Raw genomic sequence first — 18,919 nt, 5'->3', positions numbered from 1 at the left:
TTTTTTGAGAGAGAGAGAGACAGACAGACAGACAGAGGACGAAGTGGGGGCAGAGAGAGAGGGAGACATAGAATCCGAAGCAGGCTCCAGGCTCTGAGCTGTCAGCACAGAGCCCGACACAGCATGAGAGATCATGACCTGAGCTGAAGTCGGATGCTTAACTGACTGAACCACCCGGGCGCCCTTCCCCTTCAGTTACTTTAAAGCAGCCATGGAAGGGCACATGGGTGGCTCAGTCAGTTAAATATCTGACTCTTGATTTTGGCTCAGGTCATGGGTTCACAGTTGTGAGATCAATCCCTCTGTCGGGCTCAGTGCAGAGCACGGAGCCTGCTTGGGATTCTCTCACTCCCTCTCTCTCTGCCCCTCCCCTGCTCAGGCTCTTTTTCTCTATCTCTCAAAATAAATAAATAAACTTTAAAGTAGCCATAGACAAAAAGTAGCAAAAGGTCAAGTTTTATTAAAGGGCTGAAATGAAAGCAGTAAAACAAAGTATGCAAGGATAACGACACATATATATTGGTAGAAGAGTAATAAAAACATCTAACGATTTTTGAGTACTTGTACCAAGCACCATTCTAAGTGTTTTTATGTGGATTAATTCAATTAATCCTCATAGTCACCCAAAGAGGACTATTACATTTATTAAACAGATGAGGAAACTAAAGCACAAAAATATTATTTTCTTTAAGCTTCTTTTTTTTTTTTTTAAACGTTTATTTATTTTTGAGACAGAGAGAGACAGAGTGTGAATAGGGGAGGGGCAGAGAGAGAGAGGGAGACACAGAATCCGAAACAGACTCCAGGCTCTGAGCTGTCAGCACAGAGCCCGATGCGGGGCGCGAACTCACGGACCGTGAGATGATGACCTGAGCTGAAGTCGGACGCTTAACCAACTGAGCCACCCAGGCGCCCCTATTTAAGCTTCTTAAGGTGATGGAGCTAGGAAATGGTAGAGTTGGGATGTGAAAATGTGTACTTCTTCTCCAAAATCCATGCACTTAACCTCCATACTGATATTGAAGGTCAAAGTAAAATAATAGGACAATATGGAAATAACACATTACAGTCTTAAAGCATTAAATGTTGATGATATAAGAAAACATTATATGAAGATGTAAGTACCAACCTATAAAAGAACAGGTATACACAGCAAGTAGATAAGACAAAATACTCATAAAGAAATATCAAAGTGTGGATAATGACTCTTTCTCTCCCTTATATTTCCTAAAGTTTCAGCTTGCCTTTTTTTTTTTTTTAAGAAAGAGAGAGAGAGAAAATGACAGGGTAGGGCAGAGAGAGAATCTTAAGCAGGCTCCACGCTCAGCACAGAGACCAATGGGAGGCTCCATCTCATGACCCTGAGATCATGACCTGAGCCAAAATCACGAGTTGGATGCTTAAGCGACTGACCACCCAGGTACCCCAAGTTTTAGCTTTTTACAATGAACATTTAAGTATTCTTTTAATCAGAAGAAAAGCTATTTAAGGCAAAAAAAAAAAATTTAAGAAAGATACTTGTCATACATTTAATGCAGTGGTTCTATTTTATAGATTTATAAGGTCAGTGGTATCAAATACAATGATGACAAAAGGTCCTCTCATGAAAATGGGAGGCTAGACATTAAAAGCAATACCCCAGATCCCAGGTCATGCACCTCAACTAAAAAACTGCAATGAATATATGCTAGTCAGTATAAATCTGATTTGACATTTACGAATATGACACATTTCTCTGTGTGCAGATTTAGAATTGTTAAGAGACAGATTTCCATGGCCCAGTAGCCTCCTTAACTGAACACTGTTAAAGTCTTTCTCACAAACTCATTTACCAGAGTAGCAGTTCTTGTAAATAACACAAGTTACAAAGACACAGTGTTGATCAAACTGTTGTTAAATGTGTTACTAATTCTTCTTAGCCTAATGAAATGATTACACAAAAATCAACTTTAACCTTTTCCCTTGCTTTTCTAGTGTGCTATATAATCCGATGATGTCATCAGGGTTGTTTCTGAGGCCTGCATTGTTTTTGCTCCTCCGCTTTTCAATGATTCTCTCCCTCCTTCCTCAGTCTTAAGAACAATACGTTTTATTCCTTATGTCCAAAGTTAACTATTTCACCTACCCCCATTTTCCAATGCTTCTGCTGGGATAGAATTCCTTTAAGAAGAAATCCTTTACCTTAAAATAGGTTTTCCTACCTTGAAAAACTCACCAGAAACTTTATCCTAGTGTGTCAATGATTTTTTTCCCCAATGTACAAGTACAAAGATTATGATTTCTAGGCTATAAACACCTTGAGACCAGGGAGTAAGTGTGGTAATTCTTTTATATTAGTCAGTACAGTTCTGAGAATGAAGAGAATGTACAATAAATATTGACTTATTTCTCAAATTAAACTATCAGCTTACAAATTTAATAAAAACTTTAGGAATCAGGGGACGCCTGGGTGGCTCAGTTGGTTAAGCATCCGACTTTGGCGCAGGACATGATCTCACGGTTCGTGGGTTCGAGCCTAGTGTTGGGCTCTGTGCTGACAGCTCAGAGCCTGGAGACTGCTTTGGATTCTGTGTCTCCCTCTCTCTCTGCCCCTCCCCTGCTCATGCTGTCTTTGTCTCAAAAATAAATAAAACATTAAAAAAAACAAAAAACAAAAAACCAAAACTTTAGGAGTCAGTAGTCCTCTTGTCCTATTATTACCCTGTAAGGAAAAACGGTTTGATTTGGATATATCCAGAACTATTTGCATATACCCTGAACATCTGACTCAACAGCTATCAACAATGTGTTTTTCCTTCAAAAGACATCTCCCACATTTTTTGTCTAAATATAAACTCTCAGCACAAGTTTGATCCTAAGGCAACCTCTTTATGATGTCGAAGTAAAAATATCAAAATGTATTTCATTCTTATGATGAAAGAGAAAAGGTAATCTTGAGGGAGAGATCAAAAATTATAAAACCACCACTGCCAATAACCAGGCAACTAATAAGATATAATGTTAAACAGACTAGTTGATTATCCCATTCTTTGGTGAGACAGGTTAGTAGCAGCTACTGAATTTAAACCAGTTGGAGGGAAGAAAATGTACATAGATAATAAATTCTGTGATAACTTTTGATTATTAATATTAATATTCAAAAATAATCTTGTTATAAACAAAATTTCAGTTTGTTCCTCTAATTTCTTTTTCAGTTTGTTCAGTTTGTAGGGGAGGAGTATAAGGCAGAGAAAGGATAATACAAAGGATACAGAAAAGCTGCTTCTAAGAAAAAGTTGTCTTTCCTCTCCCCTCTCTCCTATCTTCCTACATGAAAAAGAAAAATGACTGGCTCCTACACTTAAAACACTTTTATGTTTACCATGAGAAAAAATATACTCACGATCGTATCTGGGGTAGGTCTGTTTCTATTTTGTGGCCTGTATTTCTAAAAATTTGTATAGCAGCTTCTGCTACCTTGTCATCTTCCATTCTGAGGCACTGTAACAGGGACTCATATGTCTCTGCAGAGTGGAACGAGGTAGGATGTGTGAAAGACAGAACCTGGAGGAATAGATATAGCTTTAGAAGTACAGACAATGGTTTTCATTCAAAGAAGAAAATTATTTTCTACTATAAATACCATTCAAAATTAAGGGTTGCATATGCTAGCTATACAGAATAAAGATTTTATTTCATAGTCTCCTTTGTAATTTGTTGTGTTTAATGACATGTGAAAAGAAATACTGTGCAGTAGCTCCTTATGAGAGTTGATATATAGCCTTTGCCCTATTTTTCTTCTTTACCTCTTAGTCTGTTCTGAAACTGGGAATGAAGAAAAATGTGGCTCTTTTTTTATGGACTGTGATACTGTGATGTAAACAAAATGTTAACACAGAGCTTTATTTCACTGGCAAAATGATAGTCTAAAAGGAATATTTTAAGTGAAATCCATCACAAAATTTCACTAGTCATAACTATAAACAAAGAAGCCATAACTGTGAACTTTTAGTCATGATTAAAAACATGTACATTATTACTCCTTTATTTATTACTCTAGAAGTCCCAGTCTATCCCTAAGGAATTTATAGGAAGTTGGACATGTCTACAAAATTTACTTTCCATGAAGTGGAAACAACTTAGCATAATATCAGAGATAAAGGCTACAAGTGGAGAGGTGTGGGTAGGGGATGGAGTATGTAATCTTCATTAACTTACTTAATAAGCATTTATTTAATGGGTTATAAAGTAAAGAGATGGTCTCATTCGGTGAGATTCTTGCTGATAATATTTAGATAGTATGTTGACATGTTAGTAATAGGGTTGATAATATAAAACCTTGTAAATTTTACTTACAGAAAAATGGAGAATCAAATTTGAAAAAATGAATCAAAACTATGAAAAATGCTTATCTTCAAGATTTCACTCTTAAAACTATTTAAAAATATCTCATCATTAAAAATACAAAATCTTTCCATGAAATTAAAGACCATTCCAATACAATCCCATCACTCTCTTTTCTATCTAATGTCCATTGCACTGGTTTGTCTCTTCTCCCTCAGTTCATACATTATAGTTATCTAAATATCTCTTTCCTTCAATTTCCTCTTTACTCCATCTGATGAAAGCTCTGTTTAGTGCTGTGCCATAATGAAAGCCAGAAGGAAAGACCCTGATAATACCTTTCTGCTCAAAGAGCATTACCAATCTAAAACCAACCCTGTATCCCATTATTCCCCAAAGCAATCCCTTTTTTTTTAGTTAGGCTAGACTCCCAACAATCCCTAAAATATGCCAAGAATTATTCTCTTTCACAATGCTGTGTTACCCTTAGAGTAAGCCATATCTTGTCCACAAAGTCTTGCCTGATCTGCCTCTTACTAATTGCTCTATTCTCTGAATTCTTTGGCATAATATGAGTAACAATTGTTTAAAAATTTCCTGACAAGACAGATACTGTCATATAATTCCTTCAGCAGATGAAAGTTAAGACTAGATCATTTAGAACATACTATTACAAGCACATGTTGTTAAATACAGGTATGCAAATGAGGAATGAAATAGCAAATCATCAAAACATGATTTTATAATGTAAAACAATTACATTATTGTAATGTGAAAGACATACATTTTTATAAAATATGATTTCTACTACAAATGTTTAATTTTTCAGTTTCCAATGAAATAAAGCCCAACCCTTGCATATCCTTAAGGGAATTGGAATTAAGACTGGAAATTCATGGAGACAGAATTATTTTAAAAGTACCTTAAGAAGTTCAAGTCCTGAACGAATAGCTGTATCTGGACTTACACCCTCCTCTTCATCATCTGCTGTTCCCTCTATTGATTTATTCATCAGTTTTACCAGTGCACTATTAAAATAAGAACATCTAAATTAGCCACCTTAGTAGATCAGTAATTCCTAACTACATTGTGGTAGAACGCATACAGAACCTAAATATTAGCTACAAGTACGTTCCTGGAGGAAAAAATTATTTTGTGACTTAAAAAAAAAATGTTTATTTATTTTGAAAAAGAGACCTTGTGGGTCTCCTGGGTGGCGCAGTCGGTTAAGCGTCCGACTTCAGCCAGGTCACGATCTCGCGGTCTGGGAGTTCGAGCCCCGCATCAGGCTCTGGGCTGATGGCTCAGAGCCTGGAGCCTGTTTCCGATTCTGTGTCTCCCTCTCTCTCTGCCCCTCCCCCGTTCATGCTCTGTCTCTCTCTGTCCCAAAAATAAATAAACGTTGAAAAAAAAAAAAAAAAAAGAAAAAGAGACCTTGTGCGTGAGTGGGGGAGGGGTAGAGAGAGTGGAAGAGAGAGAATCCAATGGCTCCATCCCACGAACTGCTGAGAGCATTACCCAAGCCCAAATCAAGAGGAGAATGCTTAATGGACTGAGCCACCAGGCAACCCTATTTTGTGACTTTTTAAACTTTGCTCCCAACTTGACAGCTGAGATTTTTACTTTATCTACCCACAACCTTGCCCAAACTCCATGTACAACTCTACTGAAAAACAACAAGATTAAAATTAAATGATATGTACTGGAAATATAATTTAACATTGATTTCTATATATAAAGAGATTGTTTACAACAATAGAAAAACAATAGATGGCAGTTGCTAAATGAAGAAATGACAATTCATTCAAAGTAAAAAACAAATACATGGACAAAGGAGTTTAAATTAATCCTTGGTGATTAATTTACTGAATCAGTAATTCTATTCCTAAAGATTTAGAGAAAAGAAGTTCATTAGAAGCATCATGTTATATTCATAAACAGATTCATCAATAAAAAAACATTTAATTGTCCAACATTATGGAATTAGTTTTTCAAACATACCTAACGACCACAAAACAGAACATTACCTGTGAATAAAAATCAGACTATGTAGCAACATGGTACTTTCAATTAATTAAATTAATTAATTAATAAGCAAGGTGAACGCTTTTTAAAAATGTTTCTTTATTCTTTTTTTTTTTTTTCAACGTTTATTTATTTTTGGGACAGAGAGAGACAGAGCATGAACGGGGGAGGGGCAGAGAGAGAGGGAGACACAGAATTGGAAACAGGCTCCAGGCTCTGAGCCATCAGCCCAGAGCCTGACGTGGGGCTCGAACTCACGGACCGCGAGATCGTGACCTGGCTGAAGTTGGACGCTTAACCGACTGCGCCACCCAGGCGCCCCATAAAATGTTTCTTTATTCTTGAGAGACAGAGATGGAGTGCAAGTGGGGAAGGGGCACAGAGAGAGGGAGATACAGAGTCTGAAGCAGGCTCCAGGCTTTGAGCTAGCAGCACAGAGCTGGGCATGGGGTTAGAACTCATGAACTGTGAGATCATGACCTGAGCTGAAGTCGGACACGTGCCCGATGGAGCCATCCAGGCACCCCTGATTTTATTTTTTTTAAATGTTTATTTATTTATTTTCAGAGAGAGAGAGAGAGAGAGAGAAAGAGAGAGAGAGAGTGAGTGAGTGCAGGTGAGAGCGTGCACACACAGGAAGGGGCAGAAAGAGAGGGAGACAAAGAATCCCAAGCAGGCTCCATGCTCAGCATGGAGACTGACGCGGGGCTCGAACTCACAAACTGTGAGATTATGACCTGAGCTGAAATCTAAAGTCGGAGGCTTAACTAACTGAGCCACCCAGGCACCCCAACGTGGTACTATTTTAAGTAAAAACAAATATGATTTTTTTAAATCCTTAATTTAAATTTATTTTAAAGTTTTAATTAGTTAATATACAGTGTAATATTGGTTTTGGAAGAATTCAGTGATTAATTACTTACGGACAACACTCGGTGCTCATTACAACAAATGCCCTTTTTGTTTTTTGTTTCCCTTCCCTTATGTTTATCTGTTTTTTATTTTTTTTTTAATTTTTAAATGTTTATTTAGTTTTTAGAGAAAGACAGAGTGTGAGCAGGAGAGGGACACAGAGAGAGGGAAACACACAATCTGCAGCAAGCCTCGGGCTCTGAGCTGTCAGCATAGAGCTGGACATGGGGCTTGAACTCACGAACTGTGAGATCATGACCTCAGCTGAAGTCGGGATGCTTAACTGACTGAGCCACCCAGGTGCCCCACAACAAATGCCCTTCTTAATACCCATCACTTACCTAGCCCATCCCCCCCCCCAACCTACTTCCCTCCATCAACCCTCAGTTTGCTCTCTATCGTTAGGGGTCTCTTGTGGTTTGTTTCCCTTTCTTCTTCTTTTTCTCCCCTTTCCCTATTTTCATTTGTTTTGTTTTTTAAATTCCACATATGAGTGAAATCATATGATATTTGTCTTTTTCTGACTGACTTATTTCACTTAGCATAATATATTCTAGCTCCATCCATGTTGTTGCAATAGATGTGATTTTTGGTTTTGAGGCTGTTTCCTCATCAGTAAACTGAAAAAAAACCCAACAACCCTTATTTTGGGGGCATTAAATTATTACAGCAAATGACCTAGTACATAGCAAATATTTAACAAATGGAAGTTAATCGTAACTGTTTCAGGTTAAATTTTTTCCCTTGGAAAAATACACATATTTTAGTCAAACTATTAAAAAATTTTAAGTATAAAATACATAAGGTCACAGATACATCTTCTATATAATTTAAACCACTTTTAGTACTTTTATTTCCCTTTTAACATCACAAGAATAATTTAAAAACTTCCTCAGTATCTTCAATTGATAAAAAACATTTTTTTTTTATTTAAAAAAAAAATTTTTTTTTCAACGTTTATTTATTTTTGGGACAGAGAGACAGAGCATGAACGGGGGAGGGGCAGAGAGAGAGGGAGACACAGAATCGGAAACAGGCTCCAGGCTCTGAGCCATCAGCCCAGAGCCTGACGCGGGGCTCGAACTCACGGACCGCGAGATCGTGACCTGGCTGAAGTTGGACGCTTAACCGACTGCGCCACCCAGGCGCCCCAAAAAAACATTTTTTAAAAAAAACAAATTAGGAGTGTATTAAACACTAGCTGGAAATATAATTTATGTATCATATAACTCACCTATTTAAAATGTATAATTCGGTGGTTTTTACTTTATATTCACAGGGTTGTATAACCATTACCACAATCTAATTTTAGATTTCACCCCATTCCCCAAAAAATCCCTTTTCCAATAGGAGTCACTGTTGTTCACTTGTATCTCCTCTATTCCTAGTCCTTTACTAATTTGCCTTCTGCTGCTACACATTTGCCTATTCTGAATATTTCATATAAATAGACTCATACGATATATACATAGTCTTTTATGAGTGACTCCTTTCACCTAGCAAACTGTTCTTGAGGTTCATCCATGTTGTACTATGTATTAGTATTTCATTTACTTTAATCCTGAATAACCTTCTAGTATATGCATGTAAGACAGTTTATCAGTTGATGGACATTTGAGTTTTTTTCTATTTTTTTTCAGCTATTATGAATAATGTTTCTGTAAATATTCATATCCAGGTATGGACATATATTTTCACTTCTCTTGGGCATATATTTGTGAGTGGAGTTGCTGGGTCATATAGTAACTCTGTTTTAACTTTTTTTTATAGTTAAAGTTTATGTATTTTGAGAGAGACAGCGAGAGTAAGCAGGGGAGGGGGCAGAGAGAGTGAGAGACAGAATCCCAAGCAGCCTCCATGTTGTCAGCACAAAGCACAATGTGGGGCTTGAACTCACAAACTGAGATCATGACCTGAGCTGAGATCATGAGTTGGACACTTCACCGGCTGAGTCACCCAGGCACCACAAATGTTTATTTTTGAGAGTGAAAGAGCACAAGTGTGCATGAGTGGGGGCAATGTGCACAAGGTGGGCAAGGGCAGACAGAGAGGGGGAAAGAAGATCTGAAGTGGGCTCAGCACTGACAGCAGAGAGCCTGATGCGGGGTTCAAACTCACAAACTGAGAGATCACAACCTGAGCCAGTCACATGCTTAACTGACTAAACCACCTAGGCACCCCTCTATGTTTGAACTTACTGAGCAGCTGCCAAACTGTTTTCCAAAGCAGCTTCATCATTTTATATTCCCACCAGCAATATATGAGAGTAACAATTTCTTGACGTCTTCTCCCACTCATCTTTATTATTATAGCCATACCAGTGGGTATAAAGTGGTGTTTCATTGTGAATATATATATAAATATTCCCATCTCCACAAAAAATTGCCTTATGCCCCGTGTGGTCAATCTCCTTTTTCCACACTGGCAATTACTGATCTGGTTTCTGTCACTATAATTTTACCTTTTCTAGAATTTCATGTATTTTGTGTCTGACATCTTTTATGTGACATAATTCTCTTGAGATTCCTCCACATTCTTGCATAGAATCAATAGTTTGTTCCTTTCTATTGCTGAGAAGTATTACATTGTATGGATTTATCACAGTATGTTTATCTAATTACCAACAGATGAACTTTAGAGTATTTCTAGTTTAAAGATATAAATAAAGCTGCTACAAGCAATTAACTTGAAGTCTTTATGGGAATTTAGGTTTTCTTTTTTTGTAGGCAAATATCTAGTACTGGGATTCCTGAGTTGTATGGTAATATTATATGTATACTTAATGTTACAGCAAACTATCTCCTGTATCACCAACACTTGGTTCAGTCAGTCTGAAATATCATCAATACTTGGTATGGACAGTATCTTTGATTTCAGCCATTCAAATGGGTATGTAGTGGTTTCTCACTGAAATTTGAATTTATATTTCCCTAATGAGTAATAATGTTGGTTGTCTTTTCCTGTGCTTATTTCCTATTTGTATATCTTATTTGGTGAAGTCTGTTCAAATCTGTCCCCTTTTTTTAAATTGGATCATTTATTGAGTAGTATGCTTAACTTAATGAGTTACCCAGGTGCTCCATACATTGTTTATGCTTTTTTATGTCCTATTTAAGATATCTTGCTTACCCAGTATTTTGCTCTACAAGTTTTAGCTCTGACATATATTAAAAACAAAAGTTATTTCCAATTTGAGAAGAATATCTGAAGTATGCTTTCTATTTGGAGGAAATCCTGTAAAATGATACATGAATTTAACAAGATTACAAATGTGTTTGAAAAAATTTATGAGTGTATCTAATTATTTTTAAGAGGTTGTGCATGCATTTATTTAATAAGTATTTACTGACCACCTATTATGTGCCAAGTCTTAGGGTCTATCCTGGAAATACAGTGCAAAACAATACAGTGCATCATCTCTGCCTTCATTATAATGTGGGTGGATCATCATTATGAGTCAATAAGCTGTAAGAGACCCAAGTCTTAAAACCAGGACCGCAGTCCTTTCTCTTATAAAAGTATTTTCGTTTCTAAATTAGAGAAATAATACATACTCCATATGCTTCATAGGGGTATCATGAAGCAAAAGATTATCACCAATTCAAGTGTCTGTTCAAAATTGCATGGAAAGTCTTCTATGTGTCTCTTTCTCTTTTAATTTGTATAACAACTGTTATAAATCTTCACCATTCTAACTCAGGTCTAAATTCTTCCACTGAGCAGACTACTTATATTACTTTTAACCTGACAGAGAATAAAGGAGGCCATGAGTGAAAACTAATTTTCTATACCCTATCTTCTAAATTCCTCTAATTTGTATCTATCATTTTTTCATATCATGGAGAAGATTTTCTTCTTTCTGCTCCTCTTCTTTAGGGATGTTGCATTATCATAATTCTACCCCCCTTCCCCCATCTTCAGCCTCTCTTCTTTTCTATTAGCACCTCTCAAAGGTATTTAAATATTCAAAATTTCGGGGCGCCTGGGTGGCGCAGTCGGTTAAGCGTCCGACTTCAGCCAGGTCACGATCTCGCAGTCCGTGAGTTCGAGCCCCGCGTCGGGCTCTGGGCTGGTGGCTCGGAGCCTGGAGCCTGTTTCCGATTCTGTGTCTCCCTCTCTCTCTGCCCCTCCCCCATTCATGCTCTGTCTCTCTCTGTCCCAAAAATAAATAAAAACGTTGAAAAAAAAATTTAAATATTCAAAATTTCTTCATTAAAAACAACAAAAGACCCTTCCTCAGGCTTACTCTCTTTCCATTATCTAATTTTTCTCTTTAACATTTTATAGCTAAACTGTCCACAGTGGCTGTCCTACATCCCAATTTACCTCCTAAAGCAGAGTTTGGAAGTGTAACAAGTTATTTATCCCTTGGATTTTCTCCTATCTCAAGGCTGCAGAGTGGACCCTATTAGGATCCTGTTGAGCTAAGTCAATCACCTCTGGGTTTGAGCAGTCTTCTCTGCTCAATTTTTATCATTTTCTCTGTGTACCATGATGTGGATGTTGGGAAGGGCTAGCTTATGCTCTTCTCAATCCTTGGTAAACTGGGCTTGCCCCTGATACTCCAAAGAAATTATCCTAGCCATAGTGACGTTTTTTCTTTTTCTAAATCCAATGGATGATTTTTAGTATCTATTTTACTTCTGGATAGCATCTGACCTCTCCAACTTTTAGTCCCTCTTTAGCTTCTGTGTTACCACTCTTTCCTGATTTTCCATTTAAAAATTTTTTAAAAAATGTTTATCTATTCTTGAGAGAGACAGAGACAGAGTGTGAGTTGGGGAGGGTCAGAGAGAGAGGGAGGCACAGAATCTGAAGCAGGCTCAGGGTTCTGAGCTGTCAGCACAGAGCCTGACGCGGGGCTCGAACTCACAAACTGTGAGATCATGACCCGAGTTGAAGTCGGACGCTTAACCAACTGAGCCACCCAGGTGCCCCCTGATTTTCCACTTTTGACCATGCCTCCTTAAAAACAATTTTTTTTTAATTGAAGAATTGACATACAATCTTATATTAGTTTCAGGGGCAGAGGAGGGTGACTTGATATTTATAAACATGAAATGGTCACAATAAGTCTAGTTACCATCTGTATAAGTCTAGTTACCATCTGTCACCATACTATATTGTCAAATTTTTAAAAAATTTAATGAATTCCTGATCTGGTAGCCAACCTCTTAATTAATTTTCCTTAGGATTCAGTCTTCAACCTTTCTCTTTTAAAATTTTACCCTCTCCCTGCAGGTAAAATTTTACTCCTCTCTCCCACTATTACAATCACTACTTCACTTTCAACCACTATCTATGGATAAATAACTAACTGGAGCACACATATGTGTATTTGTATAAACACAAGTCTGGGGAAAATATACTAAAGAAAAATTGGTTATATTTAGGATGATTTTCTACTATCCTCATTCTTTTCTTCCAAAATCCTTCATTATGGTTAAAGCACATACTACTTTCTAACTACTTCTTAATTGCCTTTGTTTTTGTCTATTTATTCTTCCTAGAATAGCTACTAAAGTTCATTTGGTAATTACTATGTGCGAGGCACTGTGCTAAGTGTTTTATATATCCATGTTATTTAAGCCTCTCAACAATTCCAGTTGTTATTTTATTGCTGTGTATTGTTATTGTATTGTAAATGTATTATTATCCTTATTTTAAAGGTGAGGAAATTAAAGCTCAGAGTAGCTTAAATAATCTACCCAAGCACACAGGGCCTAGTGGCCTGTTCTTCTGCAATCTCCACCTGACTACTCTCCATAATTCCTACTGATCTTTCACTACCCATTTTATGTGTGATCTATTTCAGAACCTGCTCTAATAACAAATTCATCCCACACAATTTGGGTTAAATAACTATCCTTCCCTAGTTACCCAATGTATTTTACAAATTGCTCCATTAAATGTGTGTTAAATGAAGAAACAAACCCTTTATTCACAATAGTCCATAAAGATTTGGTTACACAGAAAGAATATTATATGACATATTTCTCATTAAAATAAACTAGAATTTTGCATGAAAGTAGTCTCTCAGAAACCCTAACCATAAGTTGATTTCTCTGAGCCCAAACATGATGCTACTGAAAAAGCAGTGTTTGGTCTGTTAAGACTGGAGATCAACCACTAGCTTTACTATAATTTACTAAAGTAATGAAACCCTGTGAAGCCTCATGGAGACAAAGAGCAAATGCCATTATATGTATCTTTCAAAGTCAATATGCAAAGGCAAGAGTACTATCTACATGTACTATATCCTGATTTACCCCATTAAAATCAAATGGCATAGAGCAAAGGACACTGACATCAAAAATAATAAATGTGTTTAATAAATGTGTTGGTGGGAATATAAATATATGGTATAGCCACTGTGGAAAATAGTAGGGAGGTTCCTCAAAAAATTAAAAACAGAAATATATGGTCCAGTAATTCCACTACTGGGTATTTCAAATGAAAACACTAATTTGAAAAGATATATGTATCCCTATGTTTACTGCATTTTTTATAATAGTCAAGACATGGAAGCAACCTAAGTGTCCAATGGCAGATGAACGGATAAAGATGTGGTATGTGTATGTATGTATGTGTACACACAGGAATAATATGCAGCAATAAAAAGGGATAAGGTCTTGTCATTTGCAACCACATGGATGGACCTAGATGATATTATGCTAAGTGAAATAAGTCAGAGAAAGACAAGTATGATTTATGATATTTTTGATTTACTCATGTAGAATGTAAAAAAACAAATGAATAAACAAACTAAAAGCAGAATCAGACCTATAAATACAGAGAACTGATGGTTGCAAGAGGGAAGGGGGATGGGCAAAAGGGGTGAAGAGGAGTGGAAGATATAGGCTTCTAGCTATGGAATACATCATCAGAATAAAAGGTACAGTGCAGGGGATATAATTAATGATATTGTAACAGCGTTGTATGGTGACAGATGGTAGTTGTATTTGTGGTGAGCCATAGCATATGGTATAGAGATGCCAAATCACTATGCTGTACACCTGAAACTAAGTAACATTGTGTCTGAAATATACCCAAATAAAAAAAATTAAAACAGAGGTGCCTGGGTGGCTCAGTTGGTTAAGTGCCTGACTCTTGATCTCAGCTCAGGTCTTGACTCAGGATCGTGGATTCAAGCCCTGCACTGGGCTCTGCACTGGGCTCTGCATTGGGTGAAAAGCCAATTAAAAAATAAATAAGTAAAAACAAAAAAATTAAAATAAAATTACTTCCATCCTTTGGAAAAATAAAATAAATCTAGGGTTTTTGTCATTACCCAGCTGTGAACAAACCACTTACTCTCTGAAAACCTTACTTTTCTAAGCTCCAACTCTTAATTTCAGTTCAGGTCATGATCTTGTGGTTGGTGAGTTCAAGCCCCATGTCAAGCTCTCTGCTGTCAGTGCAGAGCCCACTTCAGATCCTCTGTCCTCCTCTCTCTTTGCACCTACCCCACTCACTCACTCTCTCAAAAATAAACAAACATTAAAAAAAAAAAAAAAGAGAAAAAGGTAGACAGACATTGCTGTTATAAGCTGAGTTGTGTACCCCCAAATTAAATGTTGGAGTCTAATCTACAGTACCTGATAATGTGAGTATATTTGAAAGTAGGGTCTTAACACAGATAATTAAGGTAAAATGAGGTGAAATGTGTGAGCCATTATTCAATATAATTATTGTTCTTATAGAAAGGGAAGATTAAGACACAGATAAAGTAAGACCCTATAAGGAGACAGTGAGAGGAGGCCATCTGCTAGTCAAGAAGAGAGGCTTCAGAAGAAATCAAACTTGATGGCACCTTGATCTTTGACTTGTGGCCTCCAGAACTGTGAGAAAATTAATTTCAGTTGTTAAAGTCACTCAGTCTGTGGTATTTTGTTATGGCAGCCCTAGAAAACCAATACAACTGGCATTTCAATACAACCAAAGCAGTAATTCACATACAGTGAAATAACTAATAGCTAGAATCAGGTCTCCTAATCCAAAGCTATTTAAAAAGAAAACCAATAAAGGTTGCCTGGGTGGCTCAGTTGGTTAAGCATCTGATTCTGGCTCAGGTCATGATCTCGTGGTTCGTGAGTTGGAGCCCTACGCTGGGCTCTGTGCTGATAGCTCGGAGCCTGGGGCTCCGCTTCAGATTCTGTGTCTCCCTCTTTCTCTCAAAAATAAACACTGAGAGAGAGAGAGAGAGAGAGAGAGAGAGAACGAACACCAATAAAAACAAAAGAAAACAGAGAGAAAGAACCAGTAAGTACTATATAGTGACCCAACATGAAAAGGAAGATATACAGCTTGTTTACAGGAAAAATGATTAGTGCAAGGGAAAAGTATTCACAGAAATTTACAACAGAAATCATCAGAAACAACTGAAATGCATGAAATTATGGAAAACACTTAATAAAAAACAATAGCTGTTAATGTCTATTGTGCCAGGCTTCTTAGTTTTTATGTTATCTCTAATTCTGACAATCATATGACAAGGAGATGTTATACACATATTAAAGTTAAAAATAAAATTAAGAATTCAGATAGATTACCAGGCTTCTTCAAAGACACAAACTGGTATGTAGCAGACACATGCTGTGACACCAGATTAGTCTAATGGCAACTTGTTCTCTTTTCAAAATACTATTCTGTTTTCACATATCTCAAATGAACAATGATACAATACATACTACAGGAATGTTGTGTGGCCATCAAAATGGCTAAGAAAACTCAAAGATTGACTGACAGCCTATAGATTTAAAAATTTCTTCTTTTTCCATATTTTGCGTTCTAGGGTTTTCTTTGATGAGCACAGATAGGCTAAAAATAAAACACAAGAACTCTAAAAAAATTAAAATCATTGAAGTAAGTCAAAGACTAGAAAATAAGTAAGCCCTTCTTTCAACTTGAATGATATATTAAAAAGGTATACAGGGAGACTTTTTAGGTTTTCTTAGGGACCCAGAATTTAAACTTACCACACTGTGGTTTCAGACCATATTTTATTTTTGAGTGAATAGATTTCCTGACTTACCTTATGGCTTCTGAATCAATGTGCACAGGTGCAATTCTTTCCAACAGAAATTTGACCATCTCTAGAAAAGGGTTTGTCGGCTGCTTAGGATTTGCAAGTTTTCGAGCTATTTCTCTCTACAGAAGGGAAAGATTTTACCGTAAGTATGATTCACATTCATATTTTTCAAAATAAAAGTGACTATAGGTACCAAAAGCATTTAAAGATTCAAAACCAGCAGAATCTGCTTTAGACTTGACTAAATTTCTGCTTTAGACCCTGACTAGAATTATATACTCATTAGGTTATCACTGCAAAATCTGTACTGTGGAGGAAAGGGGATAACATTGTGTGATTTATGCCTTTTATCCTATATTTCTCCCATGATTTATTGCTTAGTGAACAATCTTTTTTAGTGCTCTTTCAAAAAGTTAACAATTAATACTTTCATGGGTATCTTTTATTAGTTTATTTCATAATTTGACAGAATCTTATGCTTTCAGTTAATGATTTGTCTTTTTAAAGAGGTGGAGATTCATAAGTATGTAATTATTTATAAAATTTTTAGTTCTGGAAAAACATAGGTGATTCCAAAGATGGTGGCATTACATCAAATAGTTCCTACAAAGAAAACATGTTATTGCTGGAATTTCTAAAGAATATATTGGGACTTTATTAGAGAGCCTGATTCTCCCAAAGACAAGGTTAAATTCACAAAGTGCTGGGCACTGGGGGAAGAAGTTTAATCACAAATTTAATCAACACAATTTAATCAACATTTAATGAATATTTCTGCTGAATAAATATAAATTTTGGGTGAGAAGATAATGCATATTAAAAGTACATCCCAAACTATAAAGCAGTAACAAATAATAGTCACTTTATATGTTTTTTTCATAAAAAACATAAAAAAAAATATATTCAGGGGACAAGGGAAAAATGAAACAATTTCTACTATAATTTCAGTGATATCTTGACACAAGTTAATTTTATAAAGACAATATTAAATTGGATACCATCCATGTTTCTCATTAGAGTGTAAGTCTCGGGAAAACTTATTAGTCATTAAGAGATGCTTGATTTATTTTGCAAACTATAATTAACTTAGCAAAACTTTAGCATTTGAGAAAATAAAAATACTTTAGTCAGTGTTCAGTCCTTACATACTTTGCTCTAACCCACAGGTATATATTTTAAATCTGAATTTAAGTACAGTTACTATCTTTTGAAATCAAATTTGTTTTGTGCAGGTCTCCCCAAAAGGGGACTTTTTTTTTTTTTATCCCTAGCATAAAATTTAATTGCTTTAACCTAAAATAAAGTCAGTGATCATTTAATAACAAATAAGCCTACTGGAAAATTGCTAGGCAAACTATACTAGTCAGTACCCTGGAACAGGTTACTAAAAAAGAAAAAAAAAACCTAGGCATTAAGAGAGACAGTTATGGTACTAGAGACAAGCATAGAAAAAATAAAGGAAATGCTAAAGGGAAAAAGAATAATTCACAATTATATAAACCTAGTAATAATACCATATAAAATACACCTATGCACATAACAACACTAGATATAATTAACTTTTAAAACCTAATGTTTTTATATTCCAATATAACCTTACATTTAAGTAATCTTTCATAATAATTATTGTTATGTGATAATCTTAAGTGATACTGGGAATACGCAGCAAGCCAAATTAGTTTGCGGCAACAAAAACCAACTAGTTTGTAGCTTTGTTTTCTTTATGCAATTAAGAAAAGAAAAAACAACACCCACACATACTTCCAATGCACAAACAGAAACATCTAAGACCAACAAGAAGTTTCATAACTGACAAAGCTTCAAACAGAAGTAATCATATGCAATCATTTTAGGAAATGACAGCAGAATGAATAAAGAAAATGAATTCTTTCTGCATCTCTGACAATGTTTCCAAAATTTCTCATCAACTATGCTAACACTGCAGGTTGATACTATTACTGATACATATTTACTAGTCACAGAAATTGTTTAGTATATTAAATATGCACTCTTAAAGAATGTCAAACAAATAAATAGTCCCTATTCTCAACAAGCTTATAATTTTTTAATCCTGTTATTATGACACTAAAGAGCTTAAAAATTCTGCATTTATATATCTCCTTTGTTCTTCATACTTTTCCTTTCTCATTTTGACAATAAAAAATATAAATGTTTGTTAAAAAAATTGTACTCTTTCACATACACAGTAAGTATCTCCTCTCATATACTTTGCTGTTTTCCTAATCAAAATGTCTCCTAGATTTAACATTATCAATTTTCACAGCTGGAATCAGTAAACTAGATAAAGCATAATTTCTCACAAGAAGCAGCTTCTAAAGGTTTAACTTTCATGATTCAGTGACCTGTTCTTTTCAGTTCCTAAACGTAATTCCAATGTGTGTGTATGGAGGGCAGGGCGGACTTCCCAATCAACAAGCAATTCTCCAAACACCAGCAGGGTGTCCTACAATTCAACTCAATTCCGACACTGTCTATCCAAGATAGGATTGGTTCCCACAGGTTAAGGGTTCAGTCTTAAGGGACTGCCTCACACCCCTGCCCCTGCCCCTGCCCAGGTGTAAGCCCAGGTAGTTACCTATACTTCCGACCAACTGGCTGTAAATCTAG

The 18,919-nt window shown here is 36.0% G+C and overlaps 1 protein-coding gene across 1 annotated transcript in view; it reads right to left on the bottom strand.

The window, feature by feature from the left end:
* Nucleotides 1–18,919, bottom strand: part of PDS5A (PDS5 cohesin associated factor A) — a 142,124-nt gene that overhangs the window by 46,599 nt on the left and 76,606 nt on the right. The window contains exons 17-19 of the mRNA XM_040485303.1: nucleotides 16,295–16,410; nucleotides 5,246–5,351; nucleotides 3,383–3,543 (exon numbers count right to left, since the gene is read on the bottom strand). Of these exons, the coding sequence (XP_040341237.1) occupies nucleotides 3,383–3,543; nucleotides 5,246–5,351; nucleotides 16,295–16,410 (383 nt within the window). The remainder of the gene's footprint in view (nucleotides 1–3,382; nucleotides 3,544–5,245; nucleotides 5,352–16,294; nucleotides 16,411–18,919) is intronic.

This window comes from Herpailurus yagouaroundi, unplaced genomic scaffold (assembly GCF_014898765.1).
Source record: "Herpailurus yagouaroundi ecotype Mexico unplaced genomic scaffold, PumYag 28, whole genome shotgun sequence".
NCBI lineage: Eukaryota > Metazoa > Chordata > Mammalia > Carnivora > Felidae > Herpailurus > Herpailurus yagouaroundi.
This window is presented reverse-complemented; position numbering and strand designations above follow the sequence as displayed.